The 21448-nt window shown below is 42.0% G+C and overlaps 2 protein-coding genes across 5 annotated transcripts in view; one reads left to right on the top strand and one right to left on the bottom strand.

The window, feature by feature from the left end:
* The window catches only part of ERCC8 (ERCC excision repair 8, CSA ubiquitin ligase complex subunit), a 30917-nt gene extending 29422 nt beyond the window's left edge, over window positions 1-1495 (bottom strand). The window contains exon 1 of one of the 4 annotated variants that reach the window (XM_075079369.1): window positions 1357-1495. In XM_075079369.1, the coding sequence (XP_074935470.1) occupies window positions 1357-1433 (77 nt within the window). In that variant the 5' untranslated portion in view covers window positions 1434-1495. Of the gene's footprint in view, window positions 1-960; window positions 1211-1335 lie in introns of those variants that run through there. The other 3 variants (XM_075079371.1, XM_075079372.1, XM_075079370.1) reach the window with 3 other exon arrangements.
* Window positions 1496-1533: 38 nt separating this feature from the next.
* NDUFAF2 (NADH:ubiquinone oxidoreductase complex assembly factor 2) overlaps window positions 1534-21448 on the top strand; it is a 72981-nt gene continuing 53066 nt past the window's right edge. The window contains exon 1 of the mRNA XM_075079373.1: window positions 1534-1777. Within this exon, the coding sequence (XP_074935474.1) occupies window positions 1543-1777 (235 nt within the window). The 5' untranslated portion in view covers window positions 1534-1542. The remainder of the gene's footprint in view (window positions 1778-21448) is intronic.

The raw sequence follows: 21448 nt of genomic DNA, 5'->3' as shown, positions 1-21448 counted from the left end.
TAAGATGATCAATGCTTTCTACAGCACTGTTTTGTAAGAACTACTCTCAGCAAAAATGTAACTAAGTAGATTGCCTCACAGCTTTTTAGTTGAGTGCCACTACTCAGCTTCAGCAGCAAAAATCTTGATGTCAGAAGCTCAGGCAGACCCCCAACAGCATGTCTGTAGGTATGCTTCAAAAGCAGCAAGTCATTCAAGCTCTTTTAAAAGATGTGGTATAGGATTTGTAAGAATATACCTAGAATAAGAATTTTGACAATACAAGATATCTAGCTTAAAACTTTCAAGCTCAGGATAGAATTTTAGTGAAGCAACAAACCTCTCCAAGGAAATGTTTTAAAACATATCACTTTAAAATGTAGTTATAAATATAACCCACCAAAAATAGAGATTTTTTTTTAAATAGGAATTAAAATGTTTAGGAAGGGAAAAGTTAAGTAGACAGTTGTCCAAGTAACATAAATTCCACCCACTGTGCTTCCATTCATAACACCGACGCTACACAAGTTACACAAGTGCTGAGGGCACAGAAAGGGCATGATCATGTTGTCAAAATGCACACAGAAAAGAGCTTCCTGAATCACCAAAATTAATTTCGATTTTAAACAGGCTCTTTTTACAATGATACACCTACAAAAGCTGCATCGTTGTATGGGTGAATCACCAACACAAATCCTTCCTGCTAATGGAGTTGTCCGATTGACGGAACTGCGGTTGGCTTTATTGGATTTACCTTGAAACACAGCTGCAAAACTGATTCTCTGACAAGGAGCAAATATTACCCCATTGTAAACTTCAGCAGGAATATTAATAAGCCTCTCTATGCAGTCACTACTTTCCTCAATATCTGTTAGGAACTTAATAAAACCCTCACATCTGATTCTTTTGCAGCCTGCCAACAGGCCAAGTGTTGGGAAGACAGAGGGGAAAATGACGCGGGCACACAAGCACCTCACAAACCTTGTTTCTCCACAAAGCAGAGCGCAGCCGCATGCAAACCCAAGCACCTGGTAAAGCCGCTAGGACAGGCAGGGCAGCCACATCGAGGCACAGTTCACCACCCTGCGCCCACACAGCCGGCCAAAGCACCGTTACCGGCCCGCGGGGAAGGCCGACGGGAGAAGGCACGGCAGACACGGGAAAGGCTCTGCCGGGGAGCCTGGGCCGGCCCCGGGACTCCCTCCCAGCTCACACCTACCCACCCCGCCTCAGGCCGGCCCCGCTTATGCCGGGCGAGGGCTCCCGGCGGGGCGGAGCCCGGGGTTGCTGTTGCAGCCTCGCCGGCCTGAGGCGGCCGTCCCGGACCCCCCGCCGCGCAGCGCAGCTCGGCCCCACCTCCCCGCCGGCCCCCGCTACCTGCGGGTGGACTCAGCCCGGCGCAGCCGCACTGGATCGTCGAGCCCGGCCTGACGGGCCGAAATGAACCCCAACATGGCGAGACGGCTGAGTCGCCCCGTGCCGCTCCGCGATCTTGGGGCAAGGGGTGGTCGGGATTGGCTCGGGACAGGCCGGTCTCCACCAATGGCCAGCAGCTTTGCTGGCATGCCCGCCACCGATGGGCGGAGCGCGGCGGTAGCGGCGCTCGCTAGCGGTGGTGGCGGCAGCCGCAGCGGCGACCTTGGCGGCGTGAGGCGGCTGCTCCCCGCCGGGATGAGCCGTCCGTGGCGGGCGCTGCGCGCCCTCCGCCTGCGGCTCCTCGGGCCCGAGAAGGAACTCGTGGGCACCGACCAGTTCGGCAACAAGTACTACCGCGTGCCCAAGCACGAGACCCGCGCAGGTAGGCATGGGCGGGCGGGGGTCCTGCCTGGTCCGTGGCCGCGTTGCTGCTGTCTGTCTGTCTGTCGTACGCAGCGGGGCGATTTGGCGGCCCGGCCGCTGGTGGCCGGTTAGAAAGGATCGGGCTCTGGGGCGAAGGAAGGGTAGCGGCGGCCGAGCGGGCCGGGCGGGGCCCGTCCTGCGCCGCTCGCTTCGGAACCGCATTCACTTTGGCGTTAGGCTGGTGCTCTGGTGCAAGGGAGAGCCTGACGCCGGCCGTCAGAAGGTTTTAGAGCGTTGGCATCACCCTGCAGTAGGCGGGTGGGCAGCAGTAAACAAACTGGCTCTTCTTGATAATTCAGAGCAATTCTGCATACGTTTTTAAGTGAATGCCTCTGCGTGTGCTCGCTGCACTCCTGACGAAAAATAGCTTTGTAGGTTTCTGGCCGTGTTCCGGGAGCCTGGGTGCTCTTATGGCACGTCCTCACGTCGTTCTCCATAGATGCTAATACTTACACTGCACAGCTACGTATAACTCATTGAAGGCAGCTTCCCTGCAGGTGTCTAAGTGCACCTGCTACACTGTTTTACAGCCCTGTTTTCTCTCCCTGTGCAGGCTTCTTCATCTGCTTGCTAAACTCCATATATTTTGTATGACCACATCAACTAGAGCACCCCCAGGCTGTGTAGAGTTTCTGCCTGATATTAATTCTTTGGAGTACAAGGAGAAGCAGAAAGTCAGAGGCTGTGCAGTCAGTGAAGTCTGTACCCTTCTTAAAAGGAAGCTAGGGAGGGAGGGGACACGTGCCTTCCCTTGAGAAACATGTAATATCTTCTGGAGTTATTTTGCCTTCAGAGCAGTTCCCTTGACCTGTTTTGCTCTGCAACTTTGTGAACAACTAGCAGTGACTTCAAGCAGGTCTGCCTAAACAAGTGTTTTGGAAGGTGATGTGCACACCCTTTCGTCAGCAGTGTGTTTTCCCTCTGCGTTAATATGACAGTGTAACATCTCCAGGCTTTCTGCATCGTGCTTTCAGCTTTTGGCCTTTCACTGTTGGGGTTCATGGTGGCTTTGAGAGATGTCCAGAAGGCTGTGTTTTCTAGCATATAGGAAGTAGTAAAAACTACAGTCAGATTTCTTGTGTGTGATTATTCCAGTGTCAGTCCATATTTACCAGCAAAAATTACTTGTTTCATCAGAAATATTTGCAGTCTTTTTCTCAATATTTGAATTTATGTTGGCATGTCTTTCACAGTGAAAGCCCTCTGCTTAAACTTTTAGATTGATCTCTGTATTTAGAACATAATTATATGGTAGTTGTAATGCCGGTAAGAGGGCAGGAGGTGTGGGACATAGCTATTGAACTCAGCAGGAGCACAGTATAAGAGGCTTTTAAAGTTAGTAATGAATTGAAATAGGAGGAAAATTTTAAATGCTTTTAAATGCTGTGCAGTTGCAACTCTGGCTGATGTGAGTGAGAAGAGCACTTCTACAAATCTTGAGGCTTTTGCACATGAAGTGTATTTTAGTGATACAGATGACACGATGCTGGTCTACTGAATTACCAATACTCTTCTGCTACTAGATTCTCCTCTCTCATTGTGCCACTTGTCTTACTTTCTTTGTGTCCTGGTTTCAGCTGGGATAGAGTTAAATTTCTTCATGGTAGCTAGTATGGGGCTATGTTTTGGATTTTTGCTGGAAACGGTGGTGATCATGTGGAGATGTTTTGGCTGTTGCTAAGTAGCGCTTACAGTGGTCAAGGACTTTTTCAGCTCCCCAGGCTCTGCTGGGTGCACAAGAAACTGGGAGGGGACACAGCCGGGACAGCTGACCCAAACTGGCCAAAGGGATATTCCATACCATATGGCATCATGCTCAGTATATAAAGCTGGGGGAAGAAGAAGGAAGGGGGGGACGTTTGGAGTGATGGCGTTTGTCTTCCCAAGTAACCACGACGCGTGATGGAGCCCTGCTTCGCTGGAGATGGCTGAACGCCTGTCTGCCGATGGGAAGTGGTGAATGAATTCCTTGTTTTGCTTTGCTTCCACGCGCAGCTTTTGCTTTACCTATTAAACTGTCTTTATCTCAACCCATGGGTTGCCTCACTTTTACTCTTCCAATTCTCTCCCCCATCCCACCAGGGGGGAGTGAGCGAGCAGCTGCGTGGTGCTTGTTGCTAAATGGGGCTAAACCACAACAGTCTTGACCTGCTGAAAATTCTCCACCACCAGCCTTGCACATGCGATATTTTACTGCCACCAAAAGGGAGAGATCTTTTCCCCATTTTCTTTCTCACCACTGCTGATTTTTCGCTGTCATTTATTTGACCTTCCTACAGAAGACTTTAATAGAAGAATGGATTAAAATTACTTGATGAAGAATAAATTGTAAACTAGAACTGGCACAGAAGTGGGAATGAAGAATGCTGTTAGATAGCATAAGGGTATACAAGATGTCTTGAAACAAAATCAACAGGTAGAACTTTTACAGAGTCTCTAATACTTCCTAACCGTATTCACCTCAGTTTTCCTTTGCTATCTAGTAGTTTGCTATTAGGCTTTTTAATTCCTCTGATCTGACTCAGTTGAATGCATATTATCTGGGAAAGATAGTGTATTTTTAAAAATATTAACAGGTAGAATAAGAAAAAAATATCTGGCAAAGGGTTAATGTTTTATTCACTTGTGAAAAATACTAATACTAGATTTCTGTGTGAAAATACTGCTTTTGAAAATTCTGTTTTCTGTTTAGTTTACTGACATATATTTGACACTGTGCACTTTAGATGATCTAAAAACCCCTAACCCCTCAGCATCAGCAGAATGAAAGAACGCAGAATGAAGTAGGCAAGACCTCCCCACAGGAAGAAGAAACTGTTGGTGAAACTTTTTCATGAAAGTGTTCAAACATTGCTTTTTATTCTGTTGACTTGTTCTGTGTTATATTAATTGATGGAACTCACTGTTACAATCAGACACACTTGACCATGAAATGTGGGATGTAATGATCATTAAGGATGAAAGGGAAATAAAGAGAATGAAAACAGAAAATGGATAGGAGAGAGCCGGTGAATGTCTAAATGGAATAAGTGAAAAGGTGTGTAGGACAATTCATACCTGTACCTCCTCTGACTGTTAAAGGAACAAGTACAAATTACTGTAATGTGGATGAAGGCTAAGAAGTATAGAAATAAATTAACCTAGCTAAATCGTAATGTTTTCAGTGACCTCAAAAGAAAAAAACCCTCTGTGAATCAGGTTAACTGGCATGGCTGCAGGAAAAATAGAGGAACAAGTAATAACTTGTAAGTATACTCACCAGATAGTGAGTAAAAACTGATGTGAAATTGTTGGTTTGACAAGATAGTTTTTTATCAAAATTGTTTACTCAGTACACAATACAGCAATGGTGTTTAGATCTTTTTGTATGCAAAATTTAAGACTCTAGATTATGAATTTGCTATGTGGGTGCATAGCAGGTTGGAAACTGTTCCTGGAATAGTTGGAAATGTTACCTGTTAGCTGGAGGTGAGTATCCAGAGGGATGCACCAGCTGTCTGTTGAAGTCCAGAATTAGTCAAAGTTTTTCTTAGTGATTTGGATGAAGAATAAGAAAGTATTTTTATTAAATTTGCAGTTCAATCTGTGCAGGAGGGAACTGGAAGTAGCTCTGAGCATCTAACAGCAGGTCAACTGTCATATGATTCAGCTGGGCAATCAGCTAAGATCAAGCCTTGCTTATTTCTAAACAAAGAGCATATGATGTAGCGGTTAACGTGTTCTGAGAACATGGATCTACACAACTGACAAATTTTCTGTGGTGTAGCATGTATCATATTAGCAGCTGTAAATTTCATTTCTGTCTTCTTAATTTGGATACCCATTTTCTCCCTCCATTTCCACCTTACAGATCATTATCCACTTTCCTGGCAAAACAGACTTCCTCATGAGTGTTTGTTATTATTTTAAGATAGAGTCTTCCCTAAGCCTAGCTAGCCTCTTACTGCAGTCACGTGTGACTTTGGGCTACTTGGATGTAGGAGATTCTATATCAGTTCAGTTTCCTCACCCACTGGTGACTCATTTCCACAGTGATTTGTGCTTTTACTTCTGTGGATGGTGATCCTTGTGATGTCAGCAGAGCAAAGATACTAGGTTTGGTCTATTCCAGAGCAGGAAAGTATGCCAGTCCTCCCTTAGGTTTGTAGTATCTTGTGGCTGAGGATCAGTCAGTTCACTCCGTCACTATGAATCCATTCACTAGGGAAGTGACCACAGGTGGTTACACCCATGGCCTTGGGTGGGGTGGTAACCAACTTGCTCTCATAACACTTTTGAAGACCATCCTGTGCTGGTCACACTTGTGTACTCAGCAGGTCACACGAGGACTTGGGGGCTTTTAAAACTTGTGAAGAAGCTTGAAGATGTGGGATGGGTAAGGAAATTTATTTTAGTCTGTAGAAAATAAAATGTCCACATGTAGAAGATTTCCCAAGCTCAGTTTTTAAAGAAGTTAGGAATTTAGAAGTGTGGAAGATAACCATATTGAAGCAATGCTCTCTTTTTAAGTGTTGGAGAGCATTACTTATTGTACGTTAGGAAAATCTGCAGCATATATAGTTCATGTCTTACCTTGTGTTCTAGCCATATAGAGATCAGTGCAGGATGGGAACAGCACTGAAAGCAAATTAATTGCAGAGAAAATGTTGTAGAGACACTGAGCTGTTGTGTACGGGTTCCACTGGGAAGACACTACAGTGTGTCTGCACCATGCTTTGCTTTCCTTGGGATCTGGGGAGGACCGATTAGCTCTAGCACAATGCTGAGCCTAATGTGCTTTATTGCTTTGTACTGTACTTGAGTGAATAAGCTCTTGCAGAAGGAGAGTGCAGAACAGACAGGTGCTGCTTCCTCTTGCATGTCCTGGATGTGGTAGGTCTATAAGGACCTGGGGGTGGGCTTTGTGTCAGACCAGCAGGGAGATCCCACCTTCAGCTAGAGGTGAGAATGGATAGCGTAGGTAGTATCTGTGCCTTGTGCTTTTCAAGCAAAAGCTGGCTGAGAGCTTTCTTTTGGCCTGCCCTGCCTAGCCCCTGACAAAGCTTTAGAATAGAAATACATGGAACCTGTGGTGCAAGGAATTAATGTTTAGTTTCTTTCAGTTGTGAACCACTCTCTCCTATGCTCAGTCCAGAGTCCAGGATGCCCTTCAACCCTGGGGCCATGTCTGCATTAGTTAGGCTTGATAGGAGCAGATCAGTGGATCCGAGTGGTTGATCTTGAGTTTCCTTGCACCTCCATCTCATGTGATTCAGAGAGTTTACTTCAGATTAAATTTAGTCTGTTTCCCAGGGCTGAATGTCTGCAACACATGTAGTTTGAAGTTCTCAAAAAGGTAAGAGAGTGTTAGGTAAATGCTGCAGGCGTGACCTTCACATTGCCTTGACACCTAATATCCTGTTAAATTTTGAAATGTTTTATAAGTGAGGATTTCTTCTTAAAAAAAGCAAAGTTGTGCACACACAAACTACTTCAAGGTCCAAATCAGCACGTGGCAAATAGAGGCAACAGAGGATTCACTACAAAAGCACACTTGCTTTGAAACACATCACTACTGTAGATATAGTCTCACAAATATCCTAAAATCTGGGATGCCCAGGTCAAACTCAAGATGTAGCAACTGTACCCCGAGACCACCATTACCTGTCTGTAGTCACAGGAGAGTTGTCTTGCATTCCTGATTTTGACTGTATCCAGATAATTAGGTTATTAGAAGAAGAGCTGGCAACTTAAATGTGTTTCATTGTGGTGTAGGGAATCATTGCAGAGATTTAAATAGTGGTATCAGCTGTCAGTGACATGCAAAGGTGCTGATTCTAACAGGTGTTCCGCCTTTTTTTTTAAAAAAGCTCTAATGAGTAATGGCAGTTAAGAGCTTGCAAGGATATCATAGTTCTGCTGGGTGAGTATAGAAAGGATTGGCAGTTTGGAGAGGAAGGGAAGGAAAATGTAAAACTGAGGCATTTGAGTCTGATTGTGTTAATTCCCTTGAAAGAGAGAAGGTCACAATACTAAGAAGTTAGTAGATTCAATAAAGAATGTAATTGCTAAAAATAGGAGTTAAGAAGAACGTAAGTGTCAAGACAGAGGCAAAGACCATGAAAAAGGAACCATTCTGCATACAGGAATACAAAAGTTCAGAATTAAGGTAGTTTTCTGAAAACCTGGACCTTCAGACACAGTGGGACTGAAGGTATATTGTGTAATGTTTATGAGACACTGTTATTTTCAGGTGGTAAGAAACTATCATCTTCAAAGCCAAGTCACACCTTCAGTGCTCTGGTGAGGTAGACTCATTTGGAAGGAAACATGACTCTATATTTAAAGGCATTCTGCAAGTTGTATTTTTTTTAACAAGATTACCTTAAAGTGATGACAGTGATTAAATAGTACAACTGCATTGTGCTTGTCATGAGAGGACAGCGTAACTCATTAACGCTGAGATGACTCTTCAGTTGCCAGTTTTCAAACTGGATGTGATAGAAGGTGGGAATAGACAGTTGGGTAGTGGTGATTGATGACTCATTTCAGTATCTCAGACAAGTATTTCACTAAACAGACTAGATTTATCAATGTAATGCATTTATTTTTTTTATTGTATAACATGCTGTCAGCGCATTGCTATAGCTTTGCTACATGATAAACTGTTCTTGCTGCAGAACATGGAGTGATACTTAAAATGTTCATATTTTTTTAATTACAAAACAAATTCCTCATACAGTTTATGCATTTATTACAACGGGGTATTTCTTAAAGGAAATAGCTGATTCCATTTTCCAATGAAAATCATTTATAAACACCCTTAATAGCCAAATTATTAAAAGCATGCAGCAAGATAAGAGGCATTAAATATTTAAGATATGGTATATAGTTTTCATCTTTTCTAAAGACTGATTAAATGTAAGCTACCCATTAAAGTTTTTCAGTATCTTCATTTGTACTGTCATCTGTTGTAATGATTAAGAGTTAAAATGAGTGCTCTCTGAAATACCAGCATAGGCAAGCTGTTATAAGAACAGTAAATCAACACCAAAGTGGTAGTTTCTTTAAAAGATTATGTATCAATGCTAAAAGCATGGCTTAAGTTTTAAGGTTTCCTATGGGGAGATATCAGACTCAATTTTGACATGGTTTGGAGCTGCAGCCTACCAGGAGCAGCTGGAAAAAGCCCAAACCATTCTGTATCCACAGGTTTTTACATGTTGCATAAACTCTGTATTAGGGGGCATATGAGGCCTGAGCCTGTGATGATACCAGCTTTAAGAAGGAAACTGGCAAGCTAAACATATTTCTCAGTATTCTTATAAATACCATCTGAAACAGAAGTGACATTACCCAGTGGCAGATGTTGGACTTCAAGAGGCCAACTTTGGCCTCTTCAAAGACGTGTTAGGAGGAATCCCATGGGCTAGGGCTCTAGAAGGTGGGGGGTCCAAGAGAGCTGGACAGTATTCAAGGACCACTTCCTCCAAGCTCAAGATTGGTGCATCCCCAGGAGGAAGAAGTCAGGCAGAGGAGCCAGGAAACCTGCATGGATGATCAGAGAGCTTCTAGAGAAACTCAAATGGAAGAAGGAGGTCCACAGTACATGGAAAAAGGGGCTGGTCAATTGGGAGGAATATAAGAATGTTGTCAGGGTGTGCAGAGATGCAACGAAGAAGGCCAAGGCCCACTTGGAATTAAATTTGGTACTGCATGTCGAAGATAACAAGAAGGGCTTCTTAAAAAGTAAGCAGTAAAAAAGGGCTGGGACCATAGTGGACACGCTGCTGAACAAGGAAGGGGCCCTGGTGATCTTCTCTGCAGATGCAGAGAAGCCAGAATTACTGAGTGCCTTCATTGCTGCAGTCTTCACTGCTAAGGCTGGCCCTCGGGCATCTCAGCCCCCAGAAGAGAGAGAAAAAATCTGGAGAAAGGAAGACTTCCCATTGGTTGAGAAGGATTGGCTCAGAGATTACCTAGGCAAACTGGATCCTCGCAAATCCGATGGGATGCACCTGCGAGTGCTGAGGGAGCTGGTGGATGTTCTTGCTGAGCCTCTCTCTGTCATCTTTGAAAGGTTGTGGAGGACAGGAGAGGTGCCCGAGGACTGGAGGAAAGCAAATGTCACTCCAAACTTCAAAAAGGACAAGAAGAGAGGACCTGGGAAACTATAGGTCCGTCATCCTCACCTCTGTCCCTGGAAAGGTTATGGAGCAGTTCATCCTGAAGGTTATCTCCAGGTATATAGAGGACAAGAAGGTTATCAGAAGTAGTCAGCATGGATTCATCAAGGGAAGATCATGCTTGACCAACCTGGTAGCCTTCTGTGATGGTGTGACTGGCTGGGTCGATGAAGGGAGAACAGTGGATGTTATCTATCTTGACTTCAGTAAGGCATTTGATGCTGTCTCCCATAGCATCCTCATAGACAAGCTAAGGAAGTGTGGGTTGGATGAGTGGACAGTGAGGTGGACAGACAACTGGCTCAACAACAGAACTCAGAGGCTTGTGATCAATGGATCAGAGTCTGCATGGAGGCCTGTCACTAGTGGTGTTCCCCAGGGGTCTGTGCTGGGTCCGGTCCTGTTCAACATATTCACCGATGACCTGGATGATGGGATAGAGTGTTCCCTCAGCAAGTTCACTGATCATACCAATCTGGGAGGAGCAGCTGATACACCAGAAGGCTGCACTGCCATCCAGCGAGACCTGGACCTGCTGGAGAGCTGGGCCCAGGGGGACCTCATGAAATTCAACAAGAGCAAGTGCAAGGTCCTGCACCTGGGGAGGAACAACCCCATGCACCAGTACAGGTTTGGGGCTGACCTACTAGAAAGCAGCTCTGTTGAGAAGGACCTGGGAGTGCTGGTGGACAGCAAGTTGAGCATGAGCCAGCAGTGTGGCCAAGATGGCCAATGGTATCCTGGGGTGCATTAAAAGGAGTGCGGCCAGGAGGTCAAGGGAGGGTATCCTGCCCCTCTACTCCACCCTAGTGAGGACCACATTTGGAGTACTGCGTCCACTTCTGGGCTCCCCAGTTTAAGAAGGATGTGGAACTGCTTGAGCAAGTCCAGCAGAGAGCTACCAAGATGATCGGGGGACTGGAGCATCTTCCATATGAGGAAAGGGTGAGAGGCCTGGGTTTGTTCAGCCTGGAGAAAGAAGACTGAGGGGGAATCCTATCAATACTTCTACATTTCTGAAGAGTGGGTGTCAGGGCAATGAGACTGGACTCTTCAGTGGTGCCCATCAACAGGACAAGAAACAATGGGCACAGGTTGGAACACAGGAAGTTCCACCTCAATGTGAAACAAAACTTCTTTCCTGTGAGGGTGACAGAGCAGTGGCACAGGCTGCCCAGGGAGGTTGTGGAGTCTCCTTCCCTGGAGACATTCAAAAAGCGCCTGGACGCAGTCCTGTGCCCCCTGCTCTAGGTGTGCCTGCTCAAGCAGGGGTGTTGGGCAAGATGATCTCCAGAGGTCCCTTCCAACGCCTGACATTCTGTGATTCTGCGATTCTGTAAACCTTGTTGCTAATTGAGTGTAAGCACTCACTTCTGTGGGAAACCTTTTGTTCATGTGAAATGCCCACTCAGGTTTGCATAAAAGGCCTGTGTCTTGTAAACTCCTTTTCTCTACAAACCAGAAATGTGCAAATAAGAAAAAGATGTAAGGAAAATATACTAATTTTTCAATTGCATGAAGCATGTAGGATGTCCTAATCTTACTGAATCAAGGCTTCAATAAAAATAGATATGTTTTTTCTTAAAGTTAGAAAAATTTACAATTCTGTTGAGATAATGGAATCTTCTGTGCTTGTTTTTGTAGCTGCTTGTTTTCTGGTTTATACAGTAACATGTTGCCTTCCTGTGCATCAGAACTGCGGACTAGAGTTTCTAATTTTTTTTTTTTTTCAAAATTTGCTATAAAATAAAATTTTAAGTTGAAGACTAGTCTGAAACATTCCTGTAGTGCTTTACAGTGAATAGGGTAGAGTGGAATGAACATCTTATTTCCAAAGTGTAACTTCTGGGGTTAGAGCTCTGGTTTTCTTTTGACTTGAATATTACCTTTCTCACTAACAGGAATGAAGTCTGAGGAAGAGACAAACTGACTCTGACTGTATGAAGCATTTTTAAACTGATTATCAAGCGTTGCAGATAATTCTACAGAATATTGCTGAATATAAAAAACAAGTCTTGCAATCTAGTTTTTCAAGTGTTGGTGGAAATCTAACTAACTCATTTTAGTTTTACATGTCTAATTTTTAAGATACTAAGGAAACACAGAATTTGAATTTTTATTAATGAATATGAAACCAAATTTTAAAAGGCTTAAATATTTCGGATACAGACATAAGTATATTGAGAAAGTGGTTTTTTTTCACACAGGAACTTTTTCTCCAGAGGCATACTCTCGCATCCAGTGATAGCTGGCAGCTGCAGGTTTGTCCAGATGGTGGCAACGTTGTTTCAGAAACAGTGCATACTGACAGCTCACTTAATGTTCCTTCGGGGCGAAGCTACGTAACAGAGAAACCTAGCTCCAAAAGAATTGCATGTATGTGTGTTTGCACAGAATAAAACTTACATTGCAGATTGCCAGCTTCTGGGACAGTAATTCCGGAATGACAAAATACTTTTTCAGTCTGGGTGATACATTATGCGGTAAAGCAATTACGCTGTGAAGAGCTCACTGCAGATTACAAAAGCATTAATATTGAAAAACAGTGTTCGGGTTCAGTGAAATGTTTTTCCTTCAGCTGCCAGAAGTGAAGTGACAACAGGCATGGTACGTTAATCTTGCTGACTTGAAAACGAGAAGTAGCAATAAGTAGTCATGTGGACAGGCAGTAACTTGCATGTTATCTGTTGCTATGGCCAGGTTTGATCTTCAGTGTATGCATTGATATTAAACTGAGATGCTGATCTTGCTGAATTTTTCCTGCCAGAATTATGTTTTATATGCTGTACAGTTGTTACTTTTAATTATTGTTGTTTTGTTTTGAGAACCTGTTTTGATTCTTGCAGTAGAGGTGGGAGGGGGGGTCTGTGATGGTTTGGGGTGGTTTTGAGGTCTGTTTGATGGCCAAAAATCAGATAGTAACAAATATTTTTTAAAAAATTTCCTTGTGTTAATAGCTTTCTGTTTACTTTATACAGAGATAGAAGCAGTGAAGTGCTGTACAGATACATGTTTTTAATAGCTGGAAAAAACTCACTTGATATTATTAATCCTCCTGACTTAAACAGCTGCCACCTGCAGGGTCAAAACAGCAGCCCTTTTGGTAATTCTTACAAACATATTTCATTAGGCATGTCTTTTCTAAGAGTTAAAATATCTATAGGGTACCTGTGCTGTCTTGATGAAGTTGCTCGTGCTTTGTTCTCCTATCTGCGTATTAAAAAGTGGTGTGACTCACCACTACATCATTCCAACCTAAGTTAGCACAGGTGAGCCTGTGTGGGTTCACAATGGCAGGAGAAGGACAATTGTCCCAGAAATAGGGCTTATGAAACTCAGGAGTCTTGCCTGTATTTCGTCCTTGGAACGTAATCACTAGAGCTATGTGTGTTACAAACATGATCGTTATATCAATGAGGATTGTCAGCATATCGTCACACCTCCTTTGTGGCTAAATTCTATCACTTCTAGTTTCCTTATCCTGAAATACATGGAGAATTCAACTTATTTTTTCTTGTTCAAAAGGAGGGAAAAAAGATTGGTCATTAATATATATAAGAACAAATGACTTACTCTGTAGAAAGCTTTAGGGTTTGCAATTGTACTAGCAAACTAAAGAATAGATTTACTATATAAAAGAAACTTGAAGTGTGTCTGTAGCTGGTACAGGAAACGTTTTCCAATGTGTCTGTATGATTAATTTCAGCTGATTATTTATATGAATTTGGATTAACCATATTATAAATACTGTCCCAATACTTTGTTAATTTTGACTTTCATATGAAAATTTCCAATGTCCACTTTTACTGGTATCTTATTTTCTATATCTTTTTAGAAATGGTTTATTACTGTAAAATAAGACTAGAAAAAAAATTAAAGCATTGAAATAAAAGTGGAGGGGCTACACTATTATTTTAAAACTGAAGAGAGAACAGAAGGGTAAAGAGCTGAACAAAAGGGTGCAGTTGACAAAGTGTAGTAAAAGAGAGGCTAAATGAAAGGAGCTGAGGAAGGTTGGTATGCTACCTTGCGGGCCACTGTAACCTTTTCAGTTTCCTCTGAAGAACAGAGAAGGTGGTAAGGAATTAGGTTTGACTTCTGCTTTATACCATAAGTTTTTTGTTTTCATTATAGATCTTTTAAAATACCAAATGAAGTTTCTGTCATAAGAGGCTTGGTAGTGTTAAGGGCAGATTTAGAGAGATAAGAACTGCTTTGCTTTGAGGAGAGGGAAGAGTCAATTTTATGCTCTGCCTCTGGGTGCAGGAGTTGCGCAGAAGGGAGGAATACTTAAAAATGACCACAACAGGCTGAGGAAATGGAAACGACGAAACAGGGAGATAGGATCTTAGTTCCTAGGTATCCATTATTTATGGCCATGTGCATATGAAACACAAGGGATTATCATTTCACCATTCTTGAAGTAAAGGACTAATTTGATTAGCCTCCCTTGTCTAGGTGACCTGGAGGGACCATCAAGGGGAATTACAGTCAGTATGAAAAGTGCTTCTGATCAGGAGAGGCCAAAGAATGGGTGCATTCTGGTAGACTACTGCAGGCAGTAGTCAGTGCTGTAGGAACTGAAAATGTCACAAGCTTTGGAACTCACGAAGCACGTGCACTGATTGATGTTTTGTACCTGTAAGACAAATATTGAACTCAGGGATGAGGAAAAGTTGGCCCACAGAAATACAACCACAAAGGTAGAATGGAAAGATATATAGCACTATGCCGTGGTATGACCACTACAGTGCCTGAGGAGCACCCTGAAGATACTAGCCATAGCAGACTTTAGTCTAGCAGAACTAATGTACTGGAAAGGGGGTCACATCCAGTCAGTGATAACCAATGAGAAAGTGAAAATGGATGTCAGTGAGAGCGGCATCGCCTCAGCTAAAAATGTTAGATTGTTATAGTTAACAGAGAATGGGGAGTGCAGTTATGTAAGGGTCCATTACTTGCATGTCATCGGTATTTGTACAGGGGTGGTGTTTGAAACCACGCTGGAAGAAAATGCCTGTTTGGCAAATAGGTACTTCTGTGTCTAGCAGCCTGTCTACATTGGCTTGGGTTTTATTCCAGTCTTGCAGCAGAAGTTCCTGTCATGCAGAATTTCCAAACACCATAGTTTTCTAAGCAACTTGGATTTCCCACACCCTCAATAGTAACTATATATTCCTGTCAGTCATTTATTTATCTGTAAAAAGAATGCAGAAAGGTCCAGGACATAAATTGAGGCTTTGCTTCCAGTGCTATGGAGTAACTGTCTCTTTTCGACTGGGAAATCTTAAATTAAGATGATCGAAGGAGGCAGCTTAGAATAGCAGAATGTTACCGGTGTTTCCCCAGCCTCACAGTCCTGCCCACTTTTTTCAGCCCTATCCATAAACAGTATTGATTTTTTTCTTCTTTTTGCTTAGTGTATAGCAGCAACTCATTAGTATGGTCAAGAATGGTCTAATTTAAGTTGTAACAGGAAGATATTATATAGTGAAGAAACTAAGATAAATTAACTGAATGCAGTTGCTCCTTCATATTTTGTTCTGTAGAAAATTAAATTTATCTCCCGCCCCCATTTGGTTTGCAATAGTATTTATCATGTTTTGCTGTTTGGATCAGGATACACTACCCCAAAGGCTGATAGTAGCCGGGGTGAGGTTCCACCTGAAGCAGGGGAGGAATTCATTCAGGAGTATAGCTCATGCTTGATTAGTATAAAGTTTAATCGTGTAGGTTGGTAATGAAATTTACTAGTGCACTGTTAAACTTAAGTGAGCTGCATTGTTGGTATTGTTTCTCTGAATGTAGGGAGCATAAGAGAGAAACTGAACATCTTTTTAATTTAGCATCATAGGTACAATAAACTGGATTTCAGAGAGGACTTCCTTTTGTAGCCTCCCAGCTGCTCCTGCAGACTGGGCAATTAGGAATTGACCAGGAGAGAAGTAAAGTTCCCAGTCATGCAGAGTGGCAGAATCTATGGCTTCCAGTAGGACTGCAGGCAGTTATCTCAAGCAGTTGCAACCAGCAGCAGGGTACTAAAGGAACACTTGTTTTGCTGATGTGACCAAACCAATCACAAAAGATTATTTTTTGAAGAAATGACAAGAAATTCGGAAGGCACAGCTTACAGTAGCAGTGTGTGGAAAAAAACATGGGCAATTTAAGAAGACCTTGCAATTTAAAAGAACTTCAAGGATAGTTGTTTAAGATAAGCCAATTTTTGGTCATTCTTGTGAGGATGTTGTGGCGTGGTACTGTTTGCTTGGTCCCTGGATCACCACTTCAGATCATCTTGCATTAGGTATTGTCTTGTTGGTGGTCCTGTGCCCTTACTCAAGGTGGTCCTTGCTACTACTTTTTCAGACCATCATAGGGCCAGGGCACAGTGTGTTCAGTGTTAGCTTAATTCGTTTGTATCTAGCAGCTTTTCTTGTTTCCCTGTCAACAAGCATTCATTCTGTGTTGAAAGAAATGTTTTTTAAAAAAAGTTTTAGTGATGAAGAGCTTCATGGTATACAAGATCTGTGAAAGGTTCACATAAAGCAAGAGAGAAGCCTCAGAGTCTGGTTACCAGGGCACTCTACAAAGACTGTTTCAAAATTAGAGCTAAAAGTAGTGTTACAGTTGTCTGTTTACCTATTAGATCTTGCCTACTTGTACTGGAGAAGTGGTGACTTTTTCTAACATAGTAGCTAGAAATTGAAATATTGAATGGTGGTTCGTGTAGTCATCACAATATCGAAACTACATATTATTTTAAACTTCAGATGAACCGATCTTCTAGAAGCTTTAAAAGGTTTTTCCTTATGTAAACAACCTCTAATTGTGGGGCTGTGAATGTTTCAGTTAGTGATATGACTTTCTTAAGTGGATGTAATGTATCTTTTTCTATTTTTAGTCAGTCAAGAAATGATTGTTTGTAAATGATGACTTGGTCATGGCCAGACCCATCTGTTATGCTTTCTCTCTTACTACATCAGATTATTATAAAACAGACTTTCATTGTTTTTCTGTAAGAAATTAGAAGAAACTGATTCCATTGAAGTCAATGATGGAATGTCTGTTCTCTTCCGGAATTTAACCTAGCTTTTTGCCATTCTTGCAAAATACCTGCTGAGATACTGTGAATACTTGATCTAAGCAAGATGCTGGAAACACTGGCCTCTAAAAAATTGCCAAAAACCAAACTGTTCATGGTTCCATTTTGTGGGAAACTACTTGGCTGTAGTAAAATTAACGTCAAAGTTTATTTCCATGGTAAAATAAATATCTGATCTGAGAGTTAGTGGAAGCTAGTATTTCTGTCAAAAAAAGGCAGAGCAGTCTTTGTCCTTTGTCTGGCTGCTCACTTCTGTCTTCTAAGATGTGCCTCTACCTCTTTCTTATTACAAGTGTTTTTGCAGCCTTGTGCCAGGTCTGTTATCTCTATAACATAGTGTGCTTAATTTTTTCAGAAGGAGTAGTTACCTGCTCTGGTTCATGGCACAAGCTGTGCAAGTGCAACAGCGTAAGGGAGCAAAAAGCACCTAGGAAATGGAACAAGGCAGATCTGCTACTTTCAGTGGCTCTTCTAGCTTTAAATGCTAGTTGAACTGCTGATCCATGTTCAGTGTGGAGTGATTTTAGTAAATCTAAAGAATAAAGGGCTGCACTGTTCATTTTACCTGTCTGTAAATAACCAGTGGCGATTTGCAAAGTACTAGTATTTTTTTTCTTAGCTTATATTTGTAATAGCATTGGGAACTTTGCCACTGTTACCTTATCATGCAAAGGAAAATTCTGAATGGAACCTAGTATAATGATTATAAAATAATAAAGAGATTAGTTTTAGAAGTAAGTTGTGGTTATTATCTGGCTGGGATTTTTTTTAGTTGGTGTAATTTTTTTTTTATCTTTGTAAGAATATCTTCAGATGAAAGAGACATTTGTCCATGCTATTAAAACATACTTGACATTGGTATATGGATGTTTTCTCATTTTAAAAAAAAAAAGTTTGCTTAGTCCCTTCCTGATTTGAGGACTAAGAATACAGTGTCTGTAAGCAAATCATGGCATTGCTTCAGTGTGAGGCACCAAAATTTCCTAGGTTGTTCTTGAAATAATTAAGTGGGAAAATGACAAGTAGTTTATGAAATCAGCTGGCTTTGTGACATTTCTCTCATCTCGGATCAAAAACACATGTCGTGTAAGCAATTTCCAAGCCAGAGCTGGAAAATGGACAGCTCCTGGATTTGGGTCTGACCCAGTTATGTGATAAGAAGTGATAAAGTCCAGAAAACTGGAGCCAGGATCCCTTGTGAACCTGAAGGTGAAGTGAGGTTGACTCAGTTGATTCACATAAGTTTGCTGTTGCTGAAAAGGAGAGATCTTGTTCTTTCCCTACCTTCTCTCCCTCAAGCTGGCAGTGGCTCTCATGAGACCTGTTGTTCTGCCAGTTTAAATCACAGTAGAAAAAGATGAGCAAATGGTCCAATGAGCTGTGAAGCTGGGACAAAGGAGGAAGGTGGAGCCTTTGAGCTAAAAGCATCGTAGGAGGTTGGTGACTATGGGCAGGGGAACCCAAGAGACTTGCCAGGGGAACACAACCCACCTTGTGTAATAGTCAGTTTTTATAGGATCACCTATGAGATTCTGGTTTTTGTTTTGTGTTAGAACAAAACATGGATCTTTTATATGAGAAAGGAGTGGTAGTATTTGCTGAAATATTAAGTTTAGTTTGATTTGTTGTTGTGATCAGGGAATTTTGGCAGGTATATTAAACATTTTTCCAGTCCTGGAAGAAGCCATTTAACCCTCTCACCAGGAAAGAAGATTGCCAAACTGAGGATTTTAACAGACTATAGAAAGTTTCTGACAGTGGAATCTCTGCTAACATTTGACTTACCTTCATCTGGAGCAAAGGTCTGTATGGTCTGCACAGATCCTGTACGATGGTAAGGTAATACTGAGGAGCTCATTGTCAGTGTCAGGCCACTGCTTTCCTCTGAGAGGGGGAAGAAGGTATGAAGGCCCAGTTTCTTTGGAGGTCATAGTAACTTTTAGACTTTTGCAACAGCCACAGTATTCCCGAGTGCAATTAACTCTGTCCTCTGAAACAGAAACAGAGGCAATCTCTTTCAAAGACGAATAATTGATTGCCTAGTTTCTGCTGTTCCAATGTGCAGCAAGGCAGTTCAGTACAGTCCATAGGTCTGACCTAGTCTCTTTGGTTTCTTTGGGGCTTCACACCTTCACCTCAGTAAAAGAAAGGCGGCTAATCCAAACCAGAGGCCTAGAATGCCTTACCACAAACAACAGCCTACCAAAACAGCCTCAGTGTTCCAGAAAAGCAGCAAGAAATGTGCTAATTGCATAAGTCACATAGTTGCATGGCCAGTTGTTTTATGTTTGATATTTTGCTTTAATAACATTCAGGGAGCTGGTGAGCAGACAGTTCAAACAAAGAACAAACATGGGTCACTCAAGCACCTTGGAGCCAGTTCCAGTCACGCCTACAAAAGAAAGCGAGCCTCAACCAGTAACACATCCTAACCCTCCTGAGAGACAGCTGTGCACTGGCTGGCTATCAGGTTTTTACAAATTGTGTCTGTATGTCAGACATAATCTTTATGTCTCTAAGCTTGTAGTGAGTTTGTGTGGTAACTTTTTGTATGAAGAATATTCATCACAGATTCTTAATGCATATGTAAATTATTAAAGCACTTAAGAAATCAGGACTTTTAATTCTTTTAATATGAATTTCTACCTCATGACCCAAAAAAGGCTCTGCACTGAGTTTTGTCACATGGTTGCATAGCTATAAATATTGTTAGTTGACCATGGGAGTCACCTTACCACAATCAGTGTAATTCTGGGAGTAGGGGGGGTGGAGAAAAGGCAAACACCCAAGGGAAGATGGAAGACTAAGATACTGTTTTGTTGGATGTCCACATCTAAAGAATGATCTAAGTTTTCACTCTGGAGGCCTGCTGCTATGAATATCTTGCTTCAATGGATTGTGGGCTTTACCGTGAAGAACAGCAGGAAGACACAGCTGCACTTTCCTGAATTTCCTACATTGCCACCCTCTCACATAAGGAGAAGAATGAATCAGACGGTGGGTGAAGATGGACACTGATCGTCAGGGATTTGTGTTAGTTATTCCTTGCTAGAAGGTATGAATCTGTTCTGATGGAAAAACTGTTATGTTGAACAATTTTTTTTGGCTCAAAACATTTCTAAAATCTTCTGCAGTTTGCCCAAATTAATCTGAATTGTCCTTGCTTAAAAGTTTGGAATAGCAAGAAGTTTATATATTAATTGTTTCAGACTGCTTACCAATATCCACATACTTCTGCTTACTGTGCAGTTTGAATACATTCAGTAATCTGGTTTGGGGCAAATTTTTAAAGCTTGGTTGCTATTCTTTAAAAGGGATTGTAATGGAAATGGTGGTACAATCAAGACAAGCTCCTTTGTCTTGATTACCAGACCTAGTGATAAAAATATGTCAACTTGCAGTCTCGCGGCCTCTTTTGAGTGAAATGGATTGTGTTCACTTCCTGAAGTGTTCTTGGATCCCCGCAGATGTATTACCCTGGGTGCAGAGTTCATGAGTGAAATCCTTCTGTAGTGGGAAGGTATGGCATAACATGAAGTAGGAGTACAACTAACTAAATATAAGTAGAAAATTAAGTGGAAATAAATAGTGCGAGCTAAAACATAAGAAACTGGTAATCTGTCATAGTTGCAGAGTGGAAGCCAAAGGCAAATTCAGTGTGGTGCTTTGTTCTGTCCAGATGTGTAAAGTGCAAATGCAGGCCCTCTTTAGAGATGCATGAAGGAAGGAAATAAATTTTAGCGACTTTTCATTAAAAATGTTTTTGTTTTTTTTTCCTTTGTTGGGGGGCATGTCCTGAGACCAGGTATGGCTTCAGTGGCTGGCTTCCTGGCTGGCTAGAAAGAGTAGATGTATTGAACAGTCTAGACAAAATATTGTTAGGCATTACTTAATGCTAGAATTACAGCTACTAGGTTATATGTTCTGCATATTGATGAGGTGGGGATTTATATATGCTGCTGAGTGGATTATAGGCATGTTTACTCTTAACGCTGACATTGCTTGGTGTAATACAATAGGAGTGATGATTCCTGGTCATTGCTTCTGGCAGCCCCCTTTACTGTATCTTTCTCCCTTCAAATGTATTTTTTTTAAAAAAAGTTAGGCAATCTCAAATATTTAATTTCCTCCTCACTGCAATTTTATTATGTAGGGAACTGTTTTCTTTCTCCCATATTCTACCAAAAAAATATTAAAAAGAAGCGCCTCTTTCTGAACCTGGAATAAACCAGAATTGCATTAGGAGAAGAATGAAGTTCAGTTGCGACGTGGTGAAATGTGTTTGTTTATATACACTTATTTCAAATTTTTGGTCTAATAGGAGAAAAACACCCTGCTGTAATACTACTTCAAAATTTGCTGT

This window comes from Phalacrocorax aristotelis, chromosome Z, assembly GCF_949628215.1.
Source record: "Phalacrocorax aristotelis chromosome Z, bGulAri2.1, whole genome shotgun sequence".
Classification (NCBI taxonomy): Eukaryota; Metazoa; Chordata; class Aves; order Suliformes; family Phalacrocoracidae; genus Phalacrocorax; species Phalacrocorax aristotelis.
The sequence above is the reverse complement of the archived record's forward strand: the minus strand, read 5'-3'. Positions and strand labels throughout refer to the sequence as shown.